The 27851-nt window shown below is 44.9% G+C and overlaps 1 protein-coding gene across 1 annotated transcript in view; it reads right to left on the bottom strand.

Moving 5' to 3' along the window:
- Positions 1–27851, bottom strand: part of LOC132381967 (ephrin type-B receptor 2) — a 468380-nt gene that overhangs the window by 217512 nt on the left and 223017 nt on the right. Inside the window, exon 3 of the mRNA XM_059951670.1 lies at positions 24884–25568. Within this exon, the coding sequence (XP_059807653.1) occupies positions 24884–25568 (685 nt within the window). The remainder of the gene's footprint in view (positions 1–24883; positions 25569–27851) is intronic.

Raw genomic sequence — 27851 nt, 5'->3', positions numbered from 1 at the left:
ATCACACAATTTTTGTCCATTGTAACCCTGTCCATTACCCAAACTTCAATAAATTTAGGGATAGTCTGATTTGCTCACAAAGAAGCTGAAATTTGTTTGTTACAACAGAATCCTGATGTCCTAAATCAAAGTTAAGATGACCCTCCATAACAGTGGAGAATGTGTCTCTTACTTCAGTACATCCTGATCTATTGTCATTCCCCGAAAATTTGAACTCTGCTAATGTATGAAGATCAATCATAGGCATTCACCAGAAATCTCTTTCATGGTTTACTGACACTAGAAGAGGGCTACATAGAGGCTAACACTGTCTCTCAGGGATCAGAATCTTATATTGTAAGTGCCCCTACCAGCATCACTGGGCTCCCTCAGTCTCATTTCCCTCCATTGATGCTGTCTGACCTGCTGAGTTCCTCTAGCATTTTGTGTGTGTGTGTGTGTGTTTTTAAGACACTTGGAGCATGGTTACAGGTCCTTCCAGCCCAATGAGTCTACACCACCCAATTACACGCACGTGACCAATTAATCTACTAACCCACACGTTTTGGAAATGTGCAAAGAAACCAGAGGAAACCCACGGGGTCATGGGGAGAACATACAAACTCCTTACAGGCAGTGGTGGGAAGTAGTGCTGCTCAAGATTTCCAGCTTTGGCAGAATCTCTTCTGAGTGTAACGCCGAATCTGCCAGTTTGGGATACAATTGTGCAGCTTCAGCTCCAAAGCCAACCTCTTAAAGAGACACAAATAACTGCTGGAGAGTGCTTCCCACAATCTCTTTGACCTCCTGCTATCAGACAGAAGGTACCAGAGCACAAGACCCAGATGTGGCAAGCTGGGTAACATCTTCTTCCCCCAGGTTGTCAGACTTCTTAACAGCCTGCCTGAGTGCCCTACTGTCCCCCACCACTCCCAACTTGGAGCACACTCTCATCCTGCAATGGTCACTTTTCACCTTTTATTGCTGCTGTTTCAAATATTTATACAACTGCTTAGTTTATTATAATATTGCCAGTAACATAAAACTGTCTTACATGAAAATGCACCTCACACTTTCTGTAAGCCTGTCTATCTTCACATCATGCTACTTGCCAGTGCAGCTAAATGCACATACCAAATCCACATACCACATACTCTGTACCTGAGGAAGGAGAGAGAATGTGTCTGGGTAACCTCCCTAACATAGTGAGGAGAAGGAAACTATTAGATGTAGCAGACTGGAATGATACAGAGGTCATTGAACATAGAACAGTACAGGCCCTTCAGCCCACAATGTTGGACCGACCCTTAAACTCTGCTTCTCGTATAAGCCCCCACCTTAAATTCCTCCATATACCTGTCACCTAGTCTCCTAAATTTACCTAGTGTATTTGCCTTCACCACAGACTCAGGCAGTGCATTCCACACACCAACCACTCTCTCAGTAAAAAAAACCTTCCTCTAATATCCTCCTTGAACTTCCCACCCCTTACCTTAAGGGGTCTTCTTCTGTGGAGCAGTGCTGCCCTGGGGAAGAGACACTGGCTGTCAACTCTGTCTATTCCTCTTATTATCTTGTATACCTCTATCATGTCTCCCCTCATCCTCCTTCTCTCCAGAGAGTAAAGTCCTAGTTCCCTTAATCTCTGATCATAATGTATACTCACTACACCAGGCAGCATCCTGGTAAATCTCCTCTATACCCTTTCCAATGCTTCCATATCCTTCCTATAGTGAGGCAACCAGAACTGGACACAGTACAGGTGTCCCCCGTTTTTTGAACGTTCACGTCGCTTTATGACAACTCGCTGTTACGAAAGACCTACATTAGTTACCTGTTATCACTAATAGAAGGTGCTTTCACTGTTATGAAAAAGGCAAGCGTGTGCGCCGAGCAGCCAAGCTCCTCCCCCGGAACTGCATTCTAGCCGCCATTACTTAAACACGTGCCTGTGAGCATCTGTGCTTTATGTCAATTTATTTTGTGCATCCGTTAGCAAGGTGAGTTCTGAGGAATCGGAAAAGCCTAAAAGAGCGTGTAAGGGTGTAACACTTAGCGTAAAGCTAGACATAATAAAGCGTTTTGATCGTGGTGAACTAAGTAAGGATATAGTGAGTTTAGCTAAGGGTTTGTGGAAGTTGACAAAGATGATGTCGAAGAGGTTTTGGCATCCCATGACCAAGAACTGACAGATGAAGAGCTGATGAAGAGGAAAGGATAACAATTGAAGCTGAACGCAGTAGCGAACTGAAGAAAGTGAAGTCATTCAGGAACTGAACGTGAAGCAATTGCGTGAGATTTTCGCTGCGATTGACAACACTGCAATGATTGCACTTTAATTTTGAAAGGGTACGTAGGTTTAGGACATACTTGCAGGATGGTTTCAGTGCTTACAAAGAACTGTACGATAGAAAAATGCGCGAGGTTAAGCATTTGTTAAACTGTTGTTTTCCAAGCCTTGCACATCAGCCACAGCAGACGGCAAGCCTCGACCTTCAACATCAAGGCAGGCAGGCATAGTGACCTGCCTGTCCTGATGGAAACAGATGATGATGAGATGAACCCCAGTCTCCTCTACCTCCCACCATCCCAAACTTCGACGACTCAGCCTAACACACCATCAGTGTCCTCATTGTCTTCCCAATTCTGGTAAGTGAAACTACACTGCACATACATTATTTCTACTTTATATGGGCTGTGTACTTTTATGTGTTATTTGGCAGCTTCATAGCTTAAAGAGTGCTTCTGCTGAGAGCACTTGCGCCGTGTGTTTCTGCCGTGGGTGCTGCCGAGAGTGCTGGCGTGAGATTTTCTTACGGCAACCAGTGCTGCAATAATTGCAGAAAAGTATTCCTGCTTTATATGGCTGTGTATTTATCATTCCTGCTTTTACTATATGTTACTGTTATTTTAGGTTTTATGTGTTATTTGGCATGATTTGGTAGGTTACTTTTTGGGTCTGTGAACGCTCACAAATTTTTCCCATATAAATAAATGGTAATCACTTCTTCACTTTACGACATTCCAGCTTACGAACCATTTCATAGGAACCTTCAAATAGCGGGAGAAACCTGTATTCCAAGTGTGGCCTAACCTGAGTTTTATAGAGCTGCATCATTACCTCACGACTTTTAAACTCTATCCCTTGACTTATGAAAGCTAACACCCCATAAGCTTTCTTAACTACCCTATCCACCTGTGAGGCAAACTTCATGAATCTGTGGACATGTACCCCCAGATCTCTCTGCTCCTCCACACTACCAAGTTTCCTGCCATTTACTTTGTACTCTGCCTTGGAGCTTGTCCTTCCAAAGTGTACCACCTCACACTTCTCTGGGTTGAACTCCATCTGCCACTTCTCAGCCCACTTCTGCATCCCATCAATGTCTCTGTGCAATTTTTGACAATCCTCTACACCAGGGGTGTCAAACTCATTTTAGGTCACGGGCCGGATTGGGCAAAATGCAGCTTCATGTGGGCCGGATCAGTCGGGCGCGTGCGAATGCAGCTTTCATTGCCTCCGTTTTTTCAGCCTGTTCTCATGTGTCTCAGTCTCTGCTATAACTACAAAGTGTTTCACTTCACAAATTCTGTTTCTTATGAAGAAGACTGCTGAGCAAGGGTTATTTTTATGAGTGGTACTAACTTACAATCATAGGCTTCATATCGCCGGGCCATTAATAATTAAAATAACAGATCTATCTAAAATGATCTCGCGGGCCGGATATAATTGTACGCTGGGCCGGATATGGCCCGCGGGCCTTGAGTTTGACACCTGTGCTCTACACTATCCACACCACCACCAACCTTTGTGTCGTCTGCAAATTTGCCAACCCACCCTTCTACCGCCCCCCCCCCCCCACATCCAGGTCATTAATAAAAATCATGAAAAGTAGAGGTCCCAGAACCAACCCTTGTGGGACACCACTAGTCACAACTCTCCAATCTGAATGTACTCCCTCCACCACAACCTTCTGCTTTCTGCAGGCAAGTCAATTCTGAATCCACTTGGCCAAACTTCCCTGGATCCCATGCCTTCCGACTTTCTGAATAAGCCTACCATGTAGCATGAATAAGCATGCAACCTCGGCAACACCCCGGGCAACGGATTCGACTGGCCGGCAAAACCTGGTGAGGGTAGCCGATGGGCCTCAAACCCTCGGTGAGTTAGGGCTTGTCTACTTCGCATGCGAAGACTGAATTCGGCAGACTACGTGGAGGAGACCACCACTTGGTGGTCCAACGAGTAGAAAGGCGGACCCAGCAAAGCTTTGTGGAGCGCAATCAGGGCACAGTGAGCAACGTAGGACACTGTTGGCCATCCACTGCATCCCGACTTATCTCCAGCTGTCTCAACTCTGTCTTGCAACTGGATACAGATAGGTCGGGATGAGAGAGTGAGGCTGACGATTTGCGCAACTCTCCCTCACTTTAATCCAAGTCAAGTGCAAGTCACGACTCCAAACCCATTCCGCTAAAAAACTTCAAGCCCTGTGGCGATGGGCGAGTGGCGAAGCAGCAGCTGTGGATACACTGGAAGCTGTAGTCACAAACCTGCACACAGGTGGCCCAGGGCATGGGGTTGTTCTCCACTGGAATGAAGCAGCAGTGGAGCTCGGCAGTCCCCTGGGTGTCTGAGCAGTCCTCTTTAGGAATCGCTCTGCTCCCCTCCATGGAGGAAGGGGCTAGAAAAGGTGCCTCAAACATAGACTGCTTCATCTTACCCTGGCCAGCACACCGCGGCTGGCAGGGATCCCACTCAGCGGTCGAACTACAAAGAAGACGAAAGTGACGGTGCTCAACCATGGCACATGGAACGTGCGAACTCTGCTTGACATCACCAAGGCTGTCAGACCAGAAAGAAGAACAACACTGGTCGCCAAAGAACTAGCCCGCTATAATGTGGACAATGCAGCACTCAGCGAAACACGCCTAGCAGACAAGGGCCAGCTTACAGAACGTGGTGGTGGGTACACCTTCTTCTGGAGCGGTCGCAGCAGCACTGAACAACGAGAGGCTGTCATTGGATTTGCCATCCAATCCCACCTCGCTTGTAAACTTGCCAAGCTTCCAGAGGGCATCAATGATCGCCTGATGACGCTTCGGCTCCCACTTGACAATAAGAGGAGTGCAACCCTGATCAGCACATATGCCCCAATGATGACCAACCCCAATGACATCAATGATAAGTTCTATGAAGAACTTGACACCCTCATAGCAGCAGTCCCACAGTCAGAGAAGCTTATTGTCCTCGGGGACTTTAACGCCAGAGTGCGGACAGATTACCAGACCTGGGAAGGGATTCTTGGAAGACATGGTATTGGCAAGTGTAACAGCAATGGGCTGCTGCTCCTCAAGACATGCGCTACGCATGACCTTGTCATCACCAACACCCTATTCCGCCTCCCTACCCGTAACAAGACATCTTGGATGCATCCACGCTCCAGGCACTGGCATCTGATCGACTTTGTCATCACCAGAAAGAGGGACTGGCAAGACGTGAGAGTGACAAAGGCCCTGTGTGGTGCTGACTGCTGGACAGATCATCGACTCAGTGTCCAAGTTTAAACTTCGCATCCTGCCTGTGAGAAGACCCCAAGGTCAAGACTGCAAAGAGGCTCAGTGTCTCCAAGCTGAAGAGCAGTGTAGTTGCAGAAGAATTTCGTGAAGACCTAGATAGCAGGCTGCTTGACACACCCCAGGATGACCACTGAAGAGCAGTGGATGGCTTTCAGAGATGGTCTACTCTACCGCTCTCGAACACCTCGGACCAACAATCCGTAGACATCAAGACTGGTTCGATGAGAACGACGAGGAGATACAGGCACTGTTGTCAGAGCCCACCAGAACGATCCCACATCACAAGCAAAGATAGACGCCCTGCCAGTGGAAGATGGAAAGTGCAGAAGAAACTCCGTGAGATGCAGGATGCCTGGTTCAGCAATAAGGCTGATGAGATCCAGGGCTACACAGACAGTCACGACACCAAGCGTTTCTACGACGCTTTGAAGACTATGTATGGACCTCAGTCCTCTGGCTCCTCCCCCCTTCTCAGTGCAGATGGGACTCGGCTGCTGACAGAGAAAAAGCAGATTTTGGAGAGATGGGCTGAACACTTCAACCAGGTCCTCAACCGCCCTGCTGAAATCAATATTGAGGCCATTGCTCGCCTACGTCAGGTGGAGATCAACCTGGACCTTGACAACCTCCCCACAGAAGAAGAAGTCAGAAAAGTCATCGGGCAACTTTCTTGTAGCAAAGCACCAGGATCAGATGCCATCCCTGCTGAAGTCTACAAAGCAGGAGGCCCATTCATGATGCAGAAGCTGACTGAGCTCTTCCAGTCTATGTGGAACGAAGGAAAGGTCCTGCAACAGTTGAAAGATGCCAGCATAGTCCACATCTACAAGAGGAAAGGCAACCGCCAGTCTTGTGACAATCACCGAGGCATCTCCCTCCTGTCCATAGCTGAGAAGATCTCGGCTCGCATCCTGATTAATCGCCTCCTCCAACACCTTGAGCAAGGTCTCCTCCCAGAAAGCCAGTGTGGCTTCCATGCAGGACATGGAACTGTCAACATGATATTTGCTGCACGCCAACTCCAGGAAAAATGTCAAGAGCAGCACAGCGACCTCTTTATGACCTTCGTCGATCTGACCAAGGCATTTGATACGGTCAGCAGAGATGGCTTATGGAAGATAATGGAGAAGTTTGGCTGCCCTAGCAGGTTTATCACGATTGTTCGGCAGTTCCACGATGGCATGATGGTGAAAGTTTTGGATGATGATGATGAGTCAGAAGTGACGAACGGTGTGAAGCAAGGATGCGTTCTCATCCCTACACTCTTTAGCATGGTCTTCTCTGCTATGCTGAATGATGCCTTCCGCGATTGTCAGGATGGTATACACATCAGATACAGGACTGGTGGTGGGCTATTCAACCTCCGGCGTCTACAGGCTGTTACGAAGGTAAAGGAGACTGTCATCAGCGACCTCTTATTCGCTGATGATTGCGCCCTCAACGCCAGCACAGAGCAGAAGATGCAGTGAGAAATGGACTGCTTCTTGTGAGCCTGTGACAATTTTGGACTTACAATCAGCACCAAAAAGACCAAAGTTATGTACCGGCCCACACCCAGAAAGCCCTACCAGGAACCACACATCACAGTAAAGGGGCAGAAGCTACTGGCAGTTGACAGCTTTACTTATCTGAGCAGTACTCTATCACGAGCGGTGAACATAGATGCAGAGATCAGCAACAGAATTGCCAAAGCCAGTGCCGCCTTTGGGAGACTCCGTGAGAATGTATGGGAGCAGAGAGGACTCAGCCTTACCACCAAGCTGAAGGTCTACCGAGCAGTGGTTCTCACCACCCTCCTCTATGCCAGCGAGACCTGGACTGTCTACAGCAGACACGCTAAACAGCTCAACCACTTCCACTTGAGCTGCCTCCGCAGACTTCTCCAAGTACGATGGCAGGACAAAGTCCCAGACACGGAGGTCCTGGAGCAGGCTAGCACCCACAGCGTCTACACCCTCCTACAGAAAGCCCAAGCCAGATGGGCTGGCCATGTCATCAGGATGTCTGACAGTCAACTACCAGAACAGCTGCTGTATGGAGAGCTGAGCCAGGGCAAGCGCTCAGTTGGAGGGCAGAAGAAACGTTTCAAAGACTGCCTCAAAGTGTCCCTCAAAGACCTCAACATCAATCCCAGTAGCTGGGAATCGCTTGCTCTGGACCGCCCAACCTGGTGGAGCAGGACCACTAAAGGAGCGTATCCAGCAGAAATCAGATGCACCACAGAGGCTCAGAGGAAACTCAGAGGAAGCTACCTCCACTTCCACTGCAGCACCCACATGTGGGCGAGCTTTCAGGGCCCGGATTGGCCTCACCAGTCACCTCCGGACCCACAGTCACAAACCCTCCACCTGACAGAAGTCGTGGTCGTCTTCGACTCCAAAGGACGAACAACAACACCATGTAGGCTGCCCTTAAATTAGGGCAGCATCATTGAGCCCATAGTGATGGTGTCCTGATATTCTGGGGCAGTCTAGGCACATACAGAAGCCTGTATTATGCCACAGTTCTCCCCGAAGTCTTTCTTGCTGCATCAACAGTTCTACAGAGGGACATTTAGCAATGGAGATGTAATCCTGTGAAATCTGGGTGGCTGACGTGATGAACCCTCTTTAACTCCTCCTACACAGAGGGCAAGGCTTCCAGTGACAGGGCTATTTTTTGTGGTCCTCCTCTGAGGTGTTCACCTTGTACAGTGGCAGGCATGGACAACTTCCCATTGGATGTTAGCCTTACATACAGGAAGGATTTGTGAACCATTGTTTTAGTTGTGAGCAATGCTGAAGAGGTTGAATAAATGACAAGCAGAACGAGGGCAGCATCAATGATGAAGGAAGGGAAACCCTGTACTTTGAAGTAGGAGAATATCCTCAAAGGAAAGCTCATCCTGGGAACACCTGCAGTGACGACAAAGGAACTGAGAAAAGAGACTTGCATTTTTACAGGAGACAGGAGTGGGAAGAGGTATGGTCATGATAACCGATGGAACTGATTGGTTTATAAAAGATATCGATAAGAAGTATGACCCCAAAGTTGGAGACAGTGAGTACAAGAAAGGGGGAGAGGGGTAATAAATGGACCAAGTGAATTTAAGGGCAGTGTGAACGTTGGAGCCAAAGTTGATGAAATTAATAAGCTCAGCATGGGTTCATGATGCACCAATACAGCTGGCAATGTAGCACAAAAGAAGTTGGGGAGCATTACCTGAGAAAACTTCGAACTGTAACCAATGAAAAGGCAGGTATAGCTGGGGCCCATGTTGGTGCCCATGGCTACCCCTTAAGTTTGAAGTAAGTGGGAGGACCTGAGAGAGAAATTGTTGAGGGTGAGGGCCAGTTTCACCAGACGTAGAAGGGTGGTGTTGGAGGGGAACTGGACAGGTCTTTTATCGAAAAAGAAGCAGAGAACTTTCAGGCCTTCTTGATTGGGGGATAGGAGTGTATCGGGTGAAATAAGGTGAGCAGGGTCAGGGAATTCAAAGTTATTGAAGAGATCGAAGAACGTGAGGTGTTGCAGACGTAGGTGGGAAGGGAATGAACCAAAGGGGCTAGAATGAAGTTGAGGTATGTGGACGCAAGTTCAGTGAAACAACAACAGCAGGGACAATGGGCCCGCTTGTCCCTGCTTTGTTAACAGGCTAGTGTTAACAAAGAGAGCACTTAGCTTACTATCAGTCACAAGCAATCTATTATCAAAGAACACGAACAAGGCAATTAGAAAATAATAACAAAAAGGGTTTCAGAATCAGAAACAGATTTATTATCACTGACATACGTTGTGAAGTTTGTTTTGGGGCAACAGTACAAGCAAGTCAAAAAAAATGGTACAAAAATAAATAATACAGAAAATGCATAATGAGTTTGTGTTCATGGATTCATGGACTATTCAGAAATCTAAAGGTGGAGGGAAGGAGGTGTTCGTAAAACTTTGAGTGTGGGTTTTGAGACTTCTGTACTTCCTCCTCGATGTCCTGGGTGGTGAGTCAACATAGATTCATGAAAGATGTTTAACACATCTGCAGCAATATTTTGAGAATCAACTGATAGATTAAGTAAGGTCAAACCAGCTAATTTGATGTATATAGAAGGCCTCTGAGAAGGTGCCAAACTAGAGATTTTTAAACAGAATCTGAATGCATGGAATTGGTAGTAATTCTCTGTTCTGGTTAATGGGCAGAACACAAAGTGGGAGTCAAAATTAGCCTTCAGTATGAGGTGCACATTGACCAGATTATTCCTGGGTAGCAACTTTATTATTTGAGGAAAAGGATAGTAACATTTAAAAGGAATGAGAGGTGACTCCATTGAAAGTTATGAGATATTCAATGAACCTATTGCTGTGGAAGGCATTTCAACTGACTGAGTTGTATAAAACCTGGAATCAGTCTCAAAAACTGGGTTTGGGTATTCAGCCAGAAATGGGAAGAGACTTTTCATCAATGTGGTAATGAATTTCTGGGATTTTCCACCTGGGAAGGCACATTTTACTGAGTGGCAGAGCAGGCATGAGAGGGTCAGATCACCTCGTCCTCTGACTGCGCTCACGTACCTCAGCCAATTCCCGTTAACTTGTTCTCTGTTTAAGGACAGATGGACAGACACTTGGAAGCTCCTCTCCTCTGTACTTCTCAATAGCCTACTATTTATCTCAAATTTCTTTTCTAACTGTATCTCTTCAAATGCAACACCTCATACTCCTCTGGATTAAATTCCACTTGCAACCTTTCTGGTCAGCTGACCCTAGCTGATCTTCCATATCTCCCTTCAGGCAAAATCTTTTCCCCACAGTGTCAGGTGTAACTCAGCTAAAAACTTCTCTTCCCCTCCGAGTTACTGACCTGCTTTAAAAGAAAGTAAGGCATTGAATACTGAGATCTGATAGACCCCAGGTAACAGTCATCAGGTAAAAAACACACATCATTATTAGCATTTTCCTGCTAAAACTGACTCCCAGTTTTGGATTCAATTTGCTATCCTTTAGATTCCAGAAACTTTCTAAAATCCAAGAGGATTATCTCACTGCCTTCAAAAATAGTCTTTGCTACCTCCTCAAAACAGAAGAGATCAGGAGGTTTGGGAATACAATTGAGGGCAACACTATCAACAACGTTTCTTGCTTGAACCATATTCCTGATGCTAATGAAAATGTAATTGGAGTATCAGTGATCTAATTTAAAACATACTTAGCTTCTTACTTTTCCATTCTGCCAAAGCATCTTTGACCTGAAACATCACACACAAAATGCTGGTGGAACACAGCAGGCCAGGCAGCATCTATAAGGAGAAGCACTGTCGACGATTCGGGCTGAGACCCTTTGTCAGGACTAACTGAAAGGAAAGATAGTAAGAGATTTGAAAGTAGTGGGGGGAGGGGGAAATGCAAAATGATAGGAGAAGACCAGAGGGGGTGGGATGAAGCTAAGAGCTGGAAAGGTGATTGGCGAAAGTGCTACAGAGCTGGAGAAGGGAAAGGATCATGGGACAGGAGGCCTCGGGAGAAAGAAAGGGGAAGGGGGGATGGAGAACAGGCAGAGTGATGGGCAGAGAGAGAGAATAAATATGTCAGGGATGGGGTAAGAAGGGGAGGAGGGGCATAAACGGAAGTTAGAGAAGGCAATGTTCATGCCATCAGGTTGGAGGCTACCCAACCGGTATATAAGGTGTTGTTCCTCCAACCTGAGTTTGGATTCATTTTGACAGTAGAGGAGGCCATGGATAGACATATCAGAATGGGAATGGGACATGAATTAAGATGTGTGACCACTGGGAGATCCTGCTCTCTCTGGCGGACCGAGCATAGGTGTTCAGCGAAATGGTCTCCCAGTCTGCGTCGGGTCTCGCCAATATACAAAAGGCCACACCGGGAGCACCGGACACAGTATACCATACCAGCCGACTCACAGGTGAAGTGTCCCCTCACCTGGATGGACTGTCTGGGGCCGTGAATGGTGGTGAGGGATGAAGTGTAAGGGCAGGTGTAGCACTTGTTCTGCTTACAAGGATAAGTGCCAGGAGGGAGATCGGTGGGAAGGGATGGGGAGGGGACGAGTGGAGAAGGGAGTTGCGTAGGGAGCGATCCTTGCAGAAAGGGGGGGGAGGGAAAGATGTGTTTGGTAGTGGGATCCTGTTGGAGGTAGCAGAAGTTACGGAGAATTATACATTGGACCTGGAGGCTGGTGGGGTGGTAGTTGAGCACAAGGGGAACCCTATCACGAGTGGGGTGCAGGCGGATGGGGTGAGGGCAGATGTGCAGGAAATGGGAGAGATGTGTTTGAGAGCAGAGTTGATGGTGGAAGAAGGGAAGCCCCTTTGTTTAAAAAAGGAAGACATCTCCTTCATCCTGGAATGAAAAGCCTCATTCTGCGAGCAGGTGCGGCGGAGATGGAGGAATTGTGAGAAGGAGATAGCATTTTTTGCAAGAGACAGGGTGGGAAGAGGAATAGTCCAGGTAGCTGTGAGAGTCTGTAGGCTTATAGTAGATATCAGTAGATAAGCCGTCTTCAGAGATGGAAATAGAAAGATCAAGAAAGGGGGGGGAGGTGTTGGAAATGGACCAGGTAAATTTGAGGGCAGGATGAAAGTTGGAGGCAAAGCTAATGAAGTCAACGATCTCAGCATGTGTGCAGGAGGCAGTGCCAATGCAGTTGTCGATGTAGCGAAGGAAAAGGGGGGGACGGATACCCGTATAGACAAAGCCAACAAAAAAGCAGACATAACTGGGACCCATATGGGTGCCCATGGCTACACCCTTGGTTTGGAAGAATTGGGAGGAGCCAAAGGAGAAATTATTGAGAGTAAGAACTAATTCCGCTAGATGGAGGAGAGTGGTAGTAGAGGGGAATTTGGTCTGGAATCCAAAAAGAAGTGAAGAGCTTTGAGACCGTCCGGGTGGGGGATGGAAGTATATAGGGACTGGACGTTCATGGTGAAAATAAGGTGGTGGGGGTCAGGGAACTTGAAATCATTGAAAAAATTCAAAGCATGAGAATTGTCACAAACATAGGTAGGAAGAGATTGAACAAGGGGGGCTAAGACAGTGTCAAGGTATGCAGAAATGAGTTTGGTGGGGCAGGAGCAAGCTGAGACAATAGGTCTACCTGGACAGGCAGGTTTGTGGATCTTGGGTAGGAGGTAGAAACGGGAAGTGCCCCGAAACATCGACAGTGCTTCTCCTTATAGATGCTGCCTGGCCTGCTGTGTTCCACCAGCATTTTGTGTGTGTTGTTTGAATTTCCAGCATCTGCAGATTTTCTCATGTTTGCTCCTGAAACATAACTTTTTTCTCCACTATTTGCTGCCTGATGTGCTGAGCATTTACAGTGTTTTGTGTTTTATTTCTAATTTCCTGCATCTGCAGTTTTAAGTTTTTATTTTCACCATATTCTTCTGTCCAATGGTTCTTAATATTTCCAACAAATTCTTCTTTTAAAGAAAAAGACCGCTCTCAGTACTTTAAGCATCACTATCTTATCTCCTCTCCACATTCTCTGCTTGAAAGAGAACAATGACAGTTTCTCCATCTGATCAAAGCACAGGTGGAGAGAGTTCATTGCCACAGATGGTTGTGGAAGCCAAGTCATTGGATATGCTTAATAGTGGGGATTGATAGGTTCCTGATTAGTAAGAGTGTCAAAGGCTTTGGGAAAAGACAGGGGAATAATGCTGAGAAGGATACTAAATCAGCTGTGATGGAATGGCACTGTAGGCTTGATGGGCCAAACTGGCCCTAATTCTGCTCTTTTGTCTTATTCCTGGACATTGAGTTAGTCATATGACATGGGGATAGTGCTGGAGAAGGCACTGAGGCAGATAATCAGCTACAATCTTGATGAATGGCAGAGCATACTAAAAGAACTGGACAGCCTACTTTCCTATTTCTTTAATTCTTGTGTCCAGATTTTCTAAACAGTGGCATTCCCTCATCTCTGAACCATTCAATGGTATCATTTTAATCACTTTCTGTCTCCACTCTGCTTAGTAAGTCCAACGGCAGACCATCAGCAAATAAAAGCGAGGCAAGCTTTCAGTGGAGTGGCTGCGTTTGAGCTGCAAGTGAAGAGTTTGAGGATAAATGCTGAGGTTTTGGTTCCGAAGGCTTCAGTTAAGGCAAAGTGGTTAAGTGTTGGTAAGATTTCCCTCAGAGTTATTATTGTAGTAGTTGGGATGGTAGTCAGGACAGCAGCGTACTCCTCCTGCAGGATGTGGGAGATCAGGGTCCATGGTGATTTCATAACAAGAAGGCAGTGGGACAGCACCTAAGGATTTCCAGTGGGAAGACATTTTGAGTTCTCAGGGGAAGAGAGAGGCCAGACTATGCAGGTGCATGACGTCAGGCGGTTGAGCGCAAACAGTTTAAAAAGAAAGCAGCCATATCCAGCGGGCACCAGAGTGAGAGGCAGCAGAATGAAAGGGCTTTGGCTCAACGGGCTTCGGTGGTAACGGGATGAGGTGAGGCAGTTGTTGATTGCAAAAGGAATGTGTGTGAGGCCGGTTTTCTGTGGTCGGTGTCAGATGTGGGAGGTCCTGGAGTCTCCTGGCGTCCTGGACGGTCACATCTATACTTGGTGCATTGAGATGCAACTCCTAAGGGACCGTGTTAGGGAACTGGAGATGCAGAAAGTGTGAAGTTAATAACTCATCAGGGGTGATTGTAAGTTCGTGGCCTAAGGTGGAAGGAGATAAGTTATTAACTTCAAACTTTCTGCCTCATCACTCAAAGAGTTGACCCACAGGTGCATGTAATGAGAGCTGTATAACTCATCTCCTTCTATCTTAGGCCACAAAATTATCAATCACCCATCTGTGGACACTTTCTGGGGGTTCAAGATCTGTATGCTCCACAACCGCTGGACTAAGTGTGGATATGTAGGAGGGGACTATGTTAAAAAATAAATGTGTTGGGTCTAAAACTGACTCCTTCTACTTTAGGCCATGAACTTAGCAATCACCCCTCATATTATAAGCAAAAAGATAGCAAGGGGCAAAATTGGTCATCTTGAAGACCATCTATGCATGGACCCAAAAGAGATGGGCGAGATCTTAAATGGAATTTTTGTGTCTGTATTTACTCAGGAAATGGAAAAGGAGTCGATAGAAATGAGGTAAGACACCAGTGAGATCATGGACTGTATACAGATTACTAAGGAGGAGGAGCTTGCTGTTCTGAGGCAAACGAGGGTTGATAAATCCCCTGGGCCTGATTAGTGGCCCTTAAGACCTTGAGTGAGACTACTGCAGAAACTGCAGGGCCCTTAGCAGAGGTACTTAAAATGCCCTTAGCCATGGATTGGAGGTTAGATAATGGTGTTCCATAGTTTAAGAAAGGCTCAAAGGATAAGCCAAGAAATTATAAGCTGCTGAGCCTGGTATCAGTAGAAGGTAAATTATTGGAAGGGACTGGGTATGTAAGAATTTGTATAAACAGGGCCTCATTAAGGATGGTCAACATGGTTTTATGTGTGGTAGATCGTGTCTAACTAATCTTATAGCAATTTAATGCAATTTATGAGGAGGTTACCAGGAAAACTGCATGAAGGCAAGGCAGTGGATGTTGTCTACATGGACTTTATTAAGGCCTTTGATAAGATTCCACATGGGAGACTGGACAAGAAGGTTCAGTCACTTAGCATTCAGGATGAGATAGTAAATTAGATTCAACATTGGCTTTGCAGTAGAAGACTGAGAGTTGTAGTAGATGGTTGCCTCTCTGTCTGGAGGCCAGTGATCAGTGCTGGGTCCATTGTTGTCTGTCATCTAGTTCAACAATCTGGGTGGTAATGCGCTTAACTGGATCAGCAAATTTGCAAATGACACCCAGATTGGAGGTATAGTTGTCAGTGAGGAAGGTTATCATAGCTTGCAGAGGGATCGGTATTAGCTGGGAAAAAATGGGCTCAGAAATGGAAGATGGAACGTAATGCAGACAACCTGAGGTGTTGTACTTTGGGGCAATAAACCAGAGTAGGACTTACACAGTGAGCAATAGGGCACTGAGGGGTGTAGTGGAAGAGGGGAATCTGGGATTACAAGTCCATAATTCCTTGAAAGTTGTGTCAATGATAGATAGGGTTGTGAAAATATCTTCTGGCACACTTGCCTTCATAAATTGAAGTATTTCTTACAAGAGATGGGATGTCATGTTGAAGATGCACAATAATTTGGAGTATTTGCAGTTCTGATCATCTACCTACATAAAATATATCAATAAGATTTAAAGGGTGTTGGGAGGACTTGAAAATCTGAGTTATAGGGAAAGATTGGATACTTGATAGAGGTACACAAAATTATGAAGGGTATAAATAAGCTAAATGCAAGCTGACCTTTTCTACTGAGAGTGGGTAAGACTAGAATCAGAGGTCACAGATTTCTGCTATACGGTAAAATATTTAAGGTGAACTTGAGGGGGAACTTCTTCACTCAGAGAGCAGTTAGAACAGAACAACCTGTGAAAGAAAGTGGTGGATACAGGTTTGATTTCAATATTTAAGGGAAAATTGGATAGGTACATGGATGGGAGAGGATGGAGAGCTGTGGTCCAGGTGTAGGTCGATGGGACTAGGGAAAACATGGACTGAAAACATGGACTGAATGGGTCAGTGGGCCTGTTTCTCTGCTGTAGAGTTCTATGACTCAAAATGCAAGAGCTAAATGCCCCAGTTCTGCAACACAGCAATTGAGTTTGAGACAATTGATAGTGACTAAGGAGAAAATTATTGATCTAATGGAAGAAACCTAATAGAAATCGTTACTGAACATTTGGCCAAGATTACATACTGATACAGATATTCTCTCAGATTGAACAGATAGTCAGTGTCAAATAGACACAGAGTGCCCATTGCTAATTAACCAGTTACTGGTGCTTGACATACTGGCAGCAAAAACATCAGGCATGGTGCACTGTCAATCGTCACTGCAGGAGCTTGACTGCAGTCCATGGAGAGTAGAAACATTGAAGACTGAGCTTCAGAGACACACCAGTAGAAGGAGATATAGAGCCGAGTGACATACTGTCATGAAGATCAGTAACTCTCACAGCACGAGGGATGCCACACTTGCTGCATCTCTGAATTGTACAAATGCAATGGCTTCAGGCAAAAACAAGAATGCAGATGCTGGATATCAAATAAAAAAAAACGGAAAATGCTGGAATTCTCTTCGGTATCAGATGCAGCAGAGTGAAAATGTGTTAACATTTTAGCTGAATGACTTTACACCAAAAGTGGAAAAAGTTATAGATTAAACAAATCCTACACAAGAACATAAAAAAAGGGCAGGAATAGTTCAGGTGACCCCTTTCACTTGCTCTGCCTTTCAGTATGATAGGACAAATTCCCATCCTAGGAATCACTTCCAATGGTGATATTCTGTTGTTAAATAAGGAGAACAAAACTGTGCCAGTGATCAAATTGTGACAGAACTTGTCATATTCTAAATACCAACCCCATTGCAGTAAAGGTCAAGATGCCATTTGCCTTCTTAAATACTCGTGAGCCTTTGTGTTTCAGGCACAAGAACACCAGCTGTACTTCACTCACTTGCATCTAGATGATAACTTACCATTTGATTTTTCTTTCTGAGTGTACAACCTGATGGAAACAACTGGGCAAAAAGGGAACATAGAATAGCTCTGACTGACAGAATTAAAGAGAATTCCAAGACCTTTCATAAAAATATTAGGAAGCAAAAGAACCCCTCAAAGACCAAAATGAAAACCTTTGTATGGAGCCAAGGGTCTGATGTCTTCTGGTTCATATGGACAGTAAAGATACCTAATGTATGTAAAGACAGATGTCAACTCCGGACCACTGGGTCAACATTTCTTTGCAATTGGATGCTTCACTCCCTGACGAACAGATCACAATCAGTAAGGTTAGGCAGCTATATCTCTGCCATGATTACCCTAAACACCTATGAGGCTACATTCTCAGCCTTCTACTCCCTGACACTCAAGACAAGCTGGCCAGATTCTGCTCTAAACTCTACTCACAAGTTTGTAGATGATACCAGTGTAGTGGACTGCAACTGAAGTAATGATGAACCAGACTATAGGAAGGAGATAGAGAGCCTAGTGTATTCTGTCATAACATTCCCCTCAGTGTCAGCAAAACAAGAGAGCTAGTCATTGACTTCAGGGAAGAGGTGATACATGCATTCCTCTTTACATCAATGGTGCTGAGGTTGAGAAGGTTCAGAAGTGAATATCACCAATATCCCGTAGTTCGACTAGACAGACACCACCATTAATTAAATGTATCAGTACATCTACTACTCGGGAGGCTAAAGAAATTTGGCATTTCCCTTTTGGCCTTCACTAATTTTATCAATGCACCATAGAAAGCATCCAATCCAGACACATCATCTCTGGTATGGCAACTGCTCTGCCCATGATCACAAGAAATTGCGGAGAGTTGAGAACACAGCTCAGCACATCGTGGAAATGAGCCTCCATCTATGGACTCTGTCTATAATTCTTACTGCCTCAGTAAACCAGCCAACATAATCAGGACATCACCCACCCCAAACATTCTCTCTTCTACCCCCTCCTTCTCTATTGTACAAGTCCAAAAACATATACCACCAGGCCCAAGGACTGCTTTCATCCCGCTCTCTAAGACATGATAAGACAGTCTCTTGACCTCATCATCTACCTCATTATGGCCTTGCACCTAATTGTCTGGTTGAACTGCTTTTCGCTGTAATTTTAACACCTTATTCCGTACTCCGTTGTTGTTTTACCTGGTACCATCTCAATGCATTGTGTAATGAATTGATCTGTAAGGATGAAATGCAAGCTATAGTTTTCACTGTACCTTGGTACGTGTCACAATAATGAACCAAATTGCCAATTTACAAACTCATAATTTTCCCCACAATAAACTCCATTTGCCAAGCTTTTTCCCCACTCATTGAATTTATCAATATCCTTGTGACAATGAGCTGTACACCAATTTTTGTGTCATTGGCAGACTTGGATACCCTGCACTCTTCATTCCCCCAGCTCATTGATGTAAACAGTGAATGGCTGAGAGCTAGTTCTATCTTTCTAACATAGAAAAGATCTGTTTATTCCCTCCCTATCTTTGATATGATAATCAATCCTCATTCCTTGATAAGATACATCTCCCAATACTTACTTTTCAAAACCCATGTGCTCTTGTTTTGATTACATTAAGCTTTTCTAAATGACCAGCTATTCCTTTCTGGAAATTTGACTCCAGAACCTTTGCAACACCAGATCTTAATATAAAAAGTTGATATGTTTCCTGATTCTTGTGCTACTCCTTCCTTAAGCATGGTAACAGAACAGAATACAAGAGCTAGCATGTCACAAAACACTGGTAAGAGTGCACTTGAAACATTTCTAGTTGATGAAGAAGGACATGGTTGATCTACAGATTATGGATTTGCCAGCTGGATTGGAGGACACTGGTTAGGTGAAGACATTGAATAGGCTGAGATTGATTTCCTTGGACAAAGGTGGCCAAGGGGTGACCTACTAGAGGTTTATAATAAAAGCCATAGATACGAAGATAGTCAAAATGTTTATTCTTATGGTAGGGAGATCAAAACAAATCAGCTGAGGTCACAGAGTGAGATGGTAAAGAGTTTTATTTTATTGCAGAAAGAGCATTTAATCTGGAACTCATTGATAGGGATGGGGGAACCAGATATAATCACTATGTTTAAGAGACATTTAAGTCAATGTTGAAGTTGTGCGTGGAATACTGTCATTTTACTTGCATTGTTATAGGAAAATGTGGTTAAACTAGAAAGAGCACAGAATAGATTTATGAGAATGTTATCAAGGCTAGGAGGCCTGAGTTATAGGGAGAGCTTGGAAAAGGCTAGGCTTTATTCCTTGGAATGTAGGAGAATGATGAAAGGCCTGACAGAAATGTTCAAAATAATGAGAGGATAAGGTGGACCATGATGATTTTATCTCAAGGGAAGGGGAGATTTAAGGTGAGAGGGAAAAGATTTAAAATGACCGGAGAAGCAAAGGGTGGTGAGTATATGGAATGAGTTGCCAAAGGAAGTGGTTGAGGCATGCACTGTACCATAAGGCTATAAGACATAGGAGCAGCATTAGGCCATTCAGACATGGAATCTGCTATGCCAGTCCATCATGGCAGATTTATTATCCATCTCAATCCCATTGTCATGCCATCTCCCTGTAACCTTTGATGCCCTGACTAATCAATGACCTATCAACCTCCTCCTTAAATATGCCCAATGACTTAGCCTCCAAGACCACCTGTGGCAATGAATTCCACAGACTCATTGCCCTTTGGCTGAAGCTGTATCCTCTCATCCAACCTCACCCACAATAGGAAACATCCTTCTCACATCTACTCTATTTAAGCCTTTCAATCCTTGATAGGTTTCAATGAAGTCCTCCCTCATTCTTCTAAACTCCAGAGCCATCAAACATTCTTCACAAGTTAACACTTTCATTCCCAGAATCATTTTCATGAACAACCTCTGGACCTTCTCCAATGTCATTGCATCTCTTCCAAAATGCTCACAATACTCCAAGTGTAAACAGTTAGCACTAAAGCCTTGCTCTTATATTCTAGTCCTCTCAAAATGAAAGTTAAAATTGAATTTGCCTTCCTTAACACAGATTCTAACTGCAAGTTAACCTTTTGGGAATCCTATACATGGACTGCCAAGTCCCTCTACCTCTCAGATTTTAAAATAGACTATGCCTTAATTCTTTTACTAAAGTGCTTGACCATAGAGCTGCTGAGATTGACTTAAGCTAATATGGCAGGGAATGGGAACCAAGATGATAGAGCTGAGGATGAGCCAACAAGTTTACAAGTAGATTGTGGGTATAGCATGAATGTAAGGAAGGACAAGACAATAACTGAGTACAAATGCAGACAGAGCAGAGTTAAACTGTATCAAAGAGTCAAAATTGAAAAAGGCAAAGAATGCAGTCGCAGGTACTGTATTTAAATGCATGTAGTATTTAGTATAAGGTGGACAAACTCGTGGCACAATAACTCGGCATGGCATTGTGGGCATCACGGAGTCATGGCTGAAAGAAGGCCATAATTGGAAGCTTAACATCAAAGGATATACTTCATATCAAAAGGATATGCAGGAAGGCACAAGCAGTGGTGTGGTTCTGTTTATAAGAGAAAGAATTACATCTTTAGGAAGAGGTGACATAGCGTCAGAGAATTGTGAAGCTTTGTGGGTGGAGTTGAGAAACTGCAAGGGTGAAAAACCATTTTGGGAAGCATATATAGGCCTCCAAATAGTAACCAAAGAAGTAGGATTGAGATTGCAAAGGGAGCTGGAAAAGGCATGTAATAAGGATAATGAACAATTGTAATGGGGAGGGGGATTTCAATATGCAAGGGGTTTGGGAACATCAGATTAGTGTCAGATCGCGAATTTGTTGAACGCCTACAAGATGGCTTTTTAGAGCAGCTTGTGTTTGAGCCAACTCAGAGAAAAGCAATCTTAGATTGGGTGTTGTGTAATAATCCAGATCCTATTAGGGAGATTAACATAAAGGAACCCTAATGAGGCAGTGATCATGTGTTTGAATTCATACTGCAGTTTGAGAGGGAGAAGCATAAGTCACATGTGTCAGTATCGCAATGGAATAAAGGGAATTTTAGAGGCATGAGAGAGGAGCTTGCCCAGATGGATTAGAGGAGGATACTGGCGGGGATGTTGGCAGAGCAGAGTTGGCTGAAGTTTCTCGAAATAGTTCACAAGGCACAGGATAGTATATGTCCCACTGAGAAAGAAGTTCTCAAATGCCACTGGGGGGCAACTATGGTTGTCAAGGGAAGTTAAAGACTGCATAAAAGCCAAGGAAAGGGCTTATAAGGTAGCAAAAGTGAGTGGGAAGTTGGATGATTTAGAAGCTTTTAAATTCCAACAAAAGGCAACTAAAAAAGCTATACAAAGGGAAGAGATGAAACATGAGGACAGATTAGCCAATAATGTAAAGCAGGATACATAAAGTTTTTTAGTTATATAAAGAGTAAAAGGGAGGTGAGAGTTGATATTGGACCATTGGAAAATGATGCTTGTGAGGCAGTGAGATAAAGAAATGGCAGATGAACAATCGGCATTTTGTATCTATCTTCACTGTGGAAGACACTAGCAGTGTGCAAGAGGTCCGAGAGCATCAGGGAGCAGGAGTAGGTGGCATTGCTATTACAAAGGAAAAAGGCCTTAAAGTGGATAAATCATCTGAACGAGATGGACTACATCCCAGAGTCCTAAGAGAGGTTGCTGAAGAAATAATGAATGCATTGGTCACGATCTTTCAAGAATCACTTGATTCTGGCATGGTCCTGGGGGACTGGAAAATTCCAAATATCGCTCCACTCTTTAAGAAGGGAGGAAGGCAAAAGATTGGAAATTATAGGCCAGTTAGCCCAACTTGAGTTGTTGGGAAAGTGTTGGAGTCTGTTACTAAGAATGTGGTTTCGAGGTACTTGGAGACTAATGATAAAATAAGTCAAAGTCAGCATAGTTTCTGTAAAGGGAAATCTTCCCTGACAAATCTGTTAGATTTCTTCAAAGAAGTAACAAGCAGGGTAGATAACGGAGAGGCAGTGGTTGTAATTTACTTGGATTTTCAGAAAGCATTTGATAAGGTGCCACACATGAGGCTGCTTAACAAGATAAAGTCCCATGGCATTACAGGAAAGATACTGGCATGGATATTGCAATGGCCAACAGGCACATACACACTACAACACTGGCACATACACAGGCAGCAATCCAGAGATAACTACCTTGGATGTCCTGCTTTTCAGCTTTCTACCAAACTCACTATATTCGCTCTTCAGAACCACCTCCCTTTTCCTACCAATGTCATTGGTGCCAATATATACCATGACTTCTGGCTGCTCACCCTCCCCCTGTAGAATGCTATGGACCTGATCTGATACATCCCTGTCCCTGGCATTTGAGAGAGAAGATACAATCTGGATTTCTTTTTCCATCTCTTGTCTACTCCCCTAACTATGAAATTCCCTGTTACTACTTCATTCTTCTTCTATCCTTTTCCCCAGAGACCTGGTCACTGCAGCTTATCCTCAGTAGGTCATTTCCCCCCAATAGTATCCAAAGTGGTATACTTATTATTAAGGGGATTGGCCATAGAGGTATTATGCACTAGCTGCCTATACCCTTTCCCTCTCCTACAGTCACCCAGTACCTGCCTCCTACCTATCACCTCCTCATTTTCCTGTATGAGTTGAAGGTCCAGTTCCTTAGGTCAGTCTCTAAGAAGCTGCAGCTCGATGCACTTTGTGCAGCTGTAGTTATCAGGGAGACAGGAGCTCTTCTAGAACTTGTACTTATAGACAAAGAAAGTGACAAAAGCTTATTAGGAAGTCAGTTAGAATCTCCGCCTGTGCCTATCCAAGCTGTTCTTGCCAAACCCTCCCACTCCAACAATGGCAGCTCCACTGTCACCTCCTTTCTTTTATTGCTCAAATAAAAATTGCTTCCATCTTGCAACAATGTCTCTCTCACTCATAACTTCAAATTGTGACAATAATATCATTTAAAAGATACAATAGTACCATTTAAGAAGCACTTGGATAGAAATATTAAGGGGTGGGGCTGGATAGTCTAAATGCAGGAAATTGGAACTAGCTTGGTCTGCACCATGAACATGTAGGTTTCTGCAAATAAAACGAAGTGAGGTGTTCCATATTTAATGAAACCTGTAACACATTTGATTGAACTCCAAAACCTACACAAAAAAAGTGCACTAAACAACCTTTTCTGTAGTAAAGTCATCATGTCAGACCAACCTCTTAAATCAAGACCCCAACTCAATGGTGGTGGTTGTAAATTATCTACGTTTCTCCCAATTATGTTACCGTACTCAGGCCTCCCCCCCCTCCACCCCCGAATTCACTAAAGCTGGCATTGCGAGCCTGTCTGGAGCTCGGACTAGCACCAGACTTGGGTCCTATGTCCCATGGGTGGAGGAACAGCAGGTGCCTCTGGGTCATCCAGAAGTGAGCTGTCAGGCTCATGGTATGTTTTCAGGCCAGGGACATGGCAGCAAAATAATGCAAATCTTGGTGGGCCAGGGTAATCTACCAAAGTAGTAAAGTTTACCCCTCTTATCTGTGATAAAAGTCTTTTATCCCTATTCCAAAATGAGGAGCGGGCCATCATAAGGGGGACTAAGGGGATGCTGGTATGCATCATGGCGAATGACAAAAAACGAGGCAGAATGTAGGTCAACAGGAACCCAAGAGCACTGTATGCCATGAGGGGAGGTTGGAATAGGTGCAAAGGAATTGACTTTACTGAGGGGGGTGGAATGCTGTCAAGCACCCAACCAGGAAGTAAAAAATCTGGAATAAAATCTGGACTGGAAGTAGAGGGGAGACAGCAAGAGGAAGGAGGTTAAGCAGTTGCTGGCAAATGATAGTTGGATCCCAGAAAGAAGGTAAAAGGCAGATGGGGAAGGAGGTCAGAGTGGGAATAGTATCAGGAGCAGGGCAGGTGTCGAGTTCCACTGGTGTTCTCCCATTTGTATGTTAACTTGTTGTGAGGAACATCTTACAGACACTTGTCTCTTCATTCCCTTCAGAGGGGATAATAAACCAACTCCACAGCATCACTGTCACTCTCCACCACCTTCCAAAGCCCCCTCTCTCCCCATTTGATGATTCTTTTGGATATGACCCTGGAATACTGAATTTCCAGTGCTAGTCACCATACTATGGTTATCAGATCGGGATGAGGAATGTTTGTGCACTTGGATTATGGGAAGGGGAGAGATAAGAGGGAATGGACATGCCATGCAAAGGGGAGTGGGGACTGGACTCAAGGATGGAATGAAACAGAATTCTGAAAGAGGAGAGAGTAAGATGTGTACTGTGGTGTGACAATATGGAAGGTGGTGGAGGCTTCAGAGAATGGTCTGTTACAATCACAAAGAAGACACACCCAAGCACCACCTGATACATTTGTTATTTACTTGCAGTTCACTGCTCTGCAGAACTGGGAATCCTGTATAATTGAACTTTGAATGACACTAATAGAGCCCAGCACCAGATTCTGCACAGTTCCATTTCCATGAATGTTTACACTGACAGGTACTGTGAATGTGGGCTGTTCTGATCTGTTCTACACTACCGTTTTAAATTACTCTTTGTTATATTTGAATTTCTATTTCCTGATGGGAAATGTAATAAACTACAAACATTCAAACGCAGGGAAGAATGTAGAAAAATGTAAGTAACCCAATCCCTTGCACTGGCTCAGATCCCCACTCCGCACTGCCCAATCACAGCAAATGGGCTTGTGAACAGACATACTCTTACCTTGACAGACAGTGCCGTTCTCCACTGACTCATAGCCAGCTTTACACATGCAGCGGCCTATGGGAACCATCCACTCTCCATCTCCATTGCAGTACAGCTTGATGGGCACGTCCACTTCCTCAGCATTGGGGACACAAGTCCCCCGAGCCACTACCAGAGATGTGCTCTCTGCTCCAGACAGAGTCTGCTGGAAGATTGCTCCGTTCTGGATGACCCATGGGCACTTTCGGTAGAAGACTTTGACCGCTATCAGTGACATGCATCCCCCATAATCCTGAAATGCCAGATAAAAACCATTCTTCGACACTGGGCCAAAACTTCGGATTTCTGTGTTAATCTTCATCACTCTCCCTCCTAAATCCACCTGGGAAAAGCTTTCATCTGCTGCAATCGTGTCAACTTTCATCCACGGATTTTCCATCCATTGTGGAGTTGTCTTGGTTGCTGAATCTGTGTCAGATTCATAGTAGTAGAGATTAAATGTCTCTTTACAAGAGCCGGGCACATTAGGAATGCTACTACAGTCACGGACAGAAAACTTCATCTCCACGTGAATGCGTTGGGCCCCTCTACGTTTGATGTAATTGGTGCGGAGCCAGTTGTTCTGACTGGCTTCAAACACGTTGCAGACCTGGTATGTTCTGATTGTGTTCATGGTCTCATCGTATCCGCTAACTTCTTCCCACTAGAACAGAAAAGGTAAAATGATGATCCGGCAAACAACATGAATCACAGATACTGCTGATTGAGGACCCTAAACCACACACAAATCAGGCAATAACCAAGTGCCTTTCTCCTGGGTTTGTTACCCGCTTTGGCACGTCTGGAGTTGAATACAGCGAGCAGTCAGGCATGGTCAGCACACCCACTCTAGGATTTCAAATTATGTGGATTCGTACAGCATGGAAGCAAGCGCTTAGGGCTGTCTAGTCCATGTTGACCATCAACCACAAATACTGTACTAATCCCATCTCACTCTCCCCACATTCCTATTTACCTCCCCCCAGACTCAACCACCCACTGGGTCAATTTACAGCAGCCAATTACCCTGCCAACCTGTATAACCATATAACAATCACAGCATGGAAACAGGCCATCTCGGCCCTCCTAGTCCGTGCCGAACTCTTAATCTCACCTAGTCCCACCTACCCGCACTCAGCCCATAACCCTCCACTCCTTTCCTGTCCATATACCTATCCAATTTTACCTTAAATGACACAACTGAACTGGCCTCTACAACTTCTACAGGAAGCTCATTCCACACAGCTATCTCTCTCTGAGTAAAGAAATACCTCCTCGTGTTTCCCTTAAACTTCTGCCCCCTAACTCTCAAATCATGTCCTCTCATTTGAATCTCCCCTACTCTCAATGGAAACAGCCTATTCACGTCAACTCTATCTATCCCTCTCAAAATTTTAAATACCTCGATCAAATCCCCCCTCAACCTTCTACGCACCAATGAATAGAGACCTAACTTGTACAACCTTTCTCTGTAACTTAAGTGCTGAAACCCAGGTAACATCCTAGTAAATCGTCTCTGTACTCTCTCTAATTTATTGATATCTTTCCTATAATTCGGTGACCAGAACGGTACACAATATTCCAAATTTGGCCTTACCAATGCCTTGTACAATTTTAACATTACATCCCAACTTCTGTACTTAATGCTTTGATTTATAAAGGCCAGCGTTCCAAAAGCCTTCTTCACCACCCTATCTACATGAGACTCCACCTTCAGAGAACTATGCACTGTTATTCCTAGATCTCTCTGTTCCACTGCATTCCTCAATGCCCTACCAGTTACCCTGTATGTTCTATTTGGATTATTCCTGCCAAAATGTAGAACCTCACACTTCTCAGCATTAAACTCCATCTGCCAACGTTCAGCCCACTCTTCTAACCGGCATAAATCTCCCTACAAGCTTTGAAAACCCACCTCATTATCCTACCTTAGTATCATCGGCATACTTACTAATCCAATTTACCACCCCATCATCCAGATCATTTATTTATATTACAAACAACATTGGGGCCAAAACAGATCCCCGAGGCACCCCGCTAGTCACCGGCCTCCATCCCGATAAACAATTATCCACCACTACTCTTTGGCATCTCCCATCTAGCCAGTGTTGAATCCATTTTATTACTCCAGCATTAATACCTAACGACTGAACCTTCTTAACCAACCTTCCATGTGGACCTTTGTCAAAGTTCTGTATGTCTCTGGGATTCGAGGGGGACCTAATGGAAGCCAGCAGCCTCAGGGAAAACATGCAAATTCCACACAGATAGTGCTGGAGATGATGATTGGGCCTGGGAACCAATAGCACTGTCAGCTGTGCCACTGAGCAGAAAGGAAATTGGGAATGACAATGAGCAAAAAAAAATACATGAATATTTCTCCTCAAGCAGAAACAGAAAATGCTGGAAATTTCTACAGGTCTCCCTCCCAGACTGTCTGGTTTTCATTTGTCTAATGTAGAGGAGACTTCAGCCTGTCATGGAAACTAGTCCTTCAATGTACATTAATGTACACCTGGATGCGTCCTCTGGAAGATGTAAACAAAGCTGAGCACCTGCGACAACCTCACAGAGCCACAGGGAGAATGTGTTCTGTAGAATGGAGGCCAGGGTCACACAGGAGGCCAGGGTCACACTGGGGACTAGGAACACACAGGGGCCAGGCTCACACTGGAGACTAGGAACACACTGGAGCCAGGATCACACTGGGGACTAGGAACACACTGGAGCCAGGATCGCACAGGAGGCCAGGGTCACACTGGGGACTAGGAACACACTGGGGCCAGGCTCACACAGGGGACTAGGAACACACTGGGGCCAGGCTCACACTGGGGTCTAGGAACACACTGGAGCCAGGATCGCACAGGAGGCCAGGGTCACACTGGAGACTAGGAACACACTGGAGCCAGGATCACACAGGAGGCCAGGGTCACACTGGAGACTAGGA

This window comes from Hypanus sabinus, chromosome 27 (genome assembly GCF_030144855.1).
Source record: "Hypanus sabinus isolate sHypSab1 chromosome 27, sHypSab1.hap1, whole genome shotgun sequence".
Taxonomy (NCBI): domain Eukaryota; kingdom Metazoa; phylum Chordata; class Chondrichthyes; order Myliobatiformes; family Dasyatidae; genus Hypanus; species Hypanus sabinus.
This window is presented reverse-complemented; position numbering and strand designations above follow the sequence as displayed.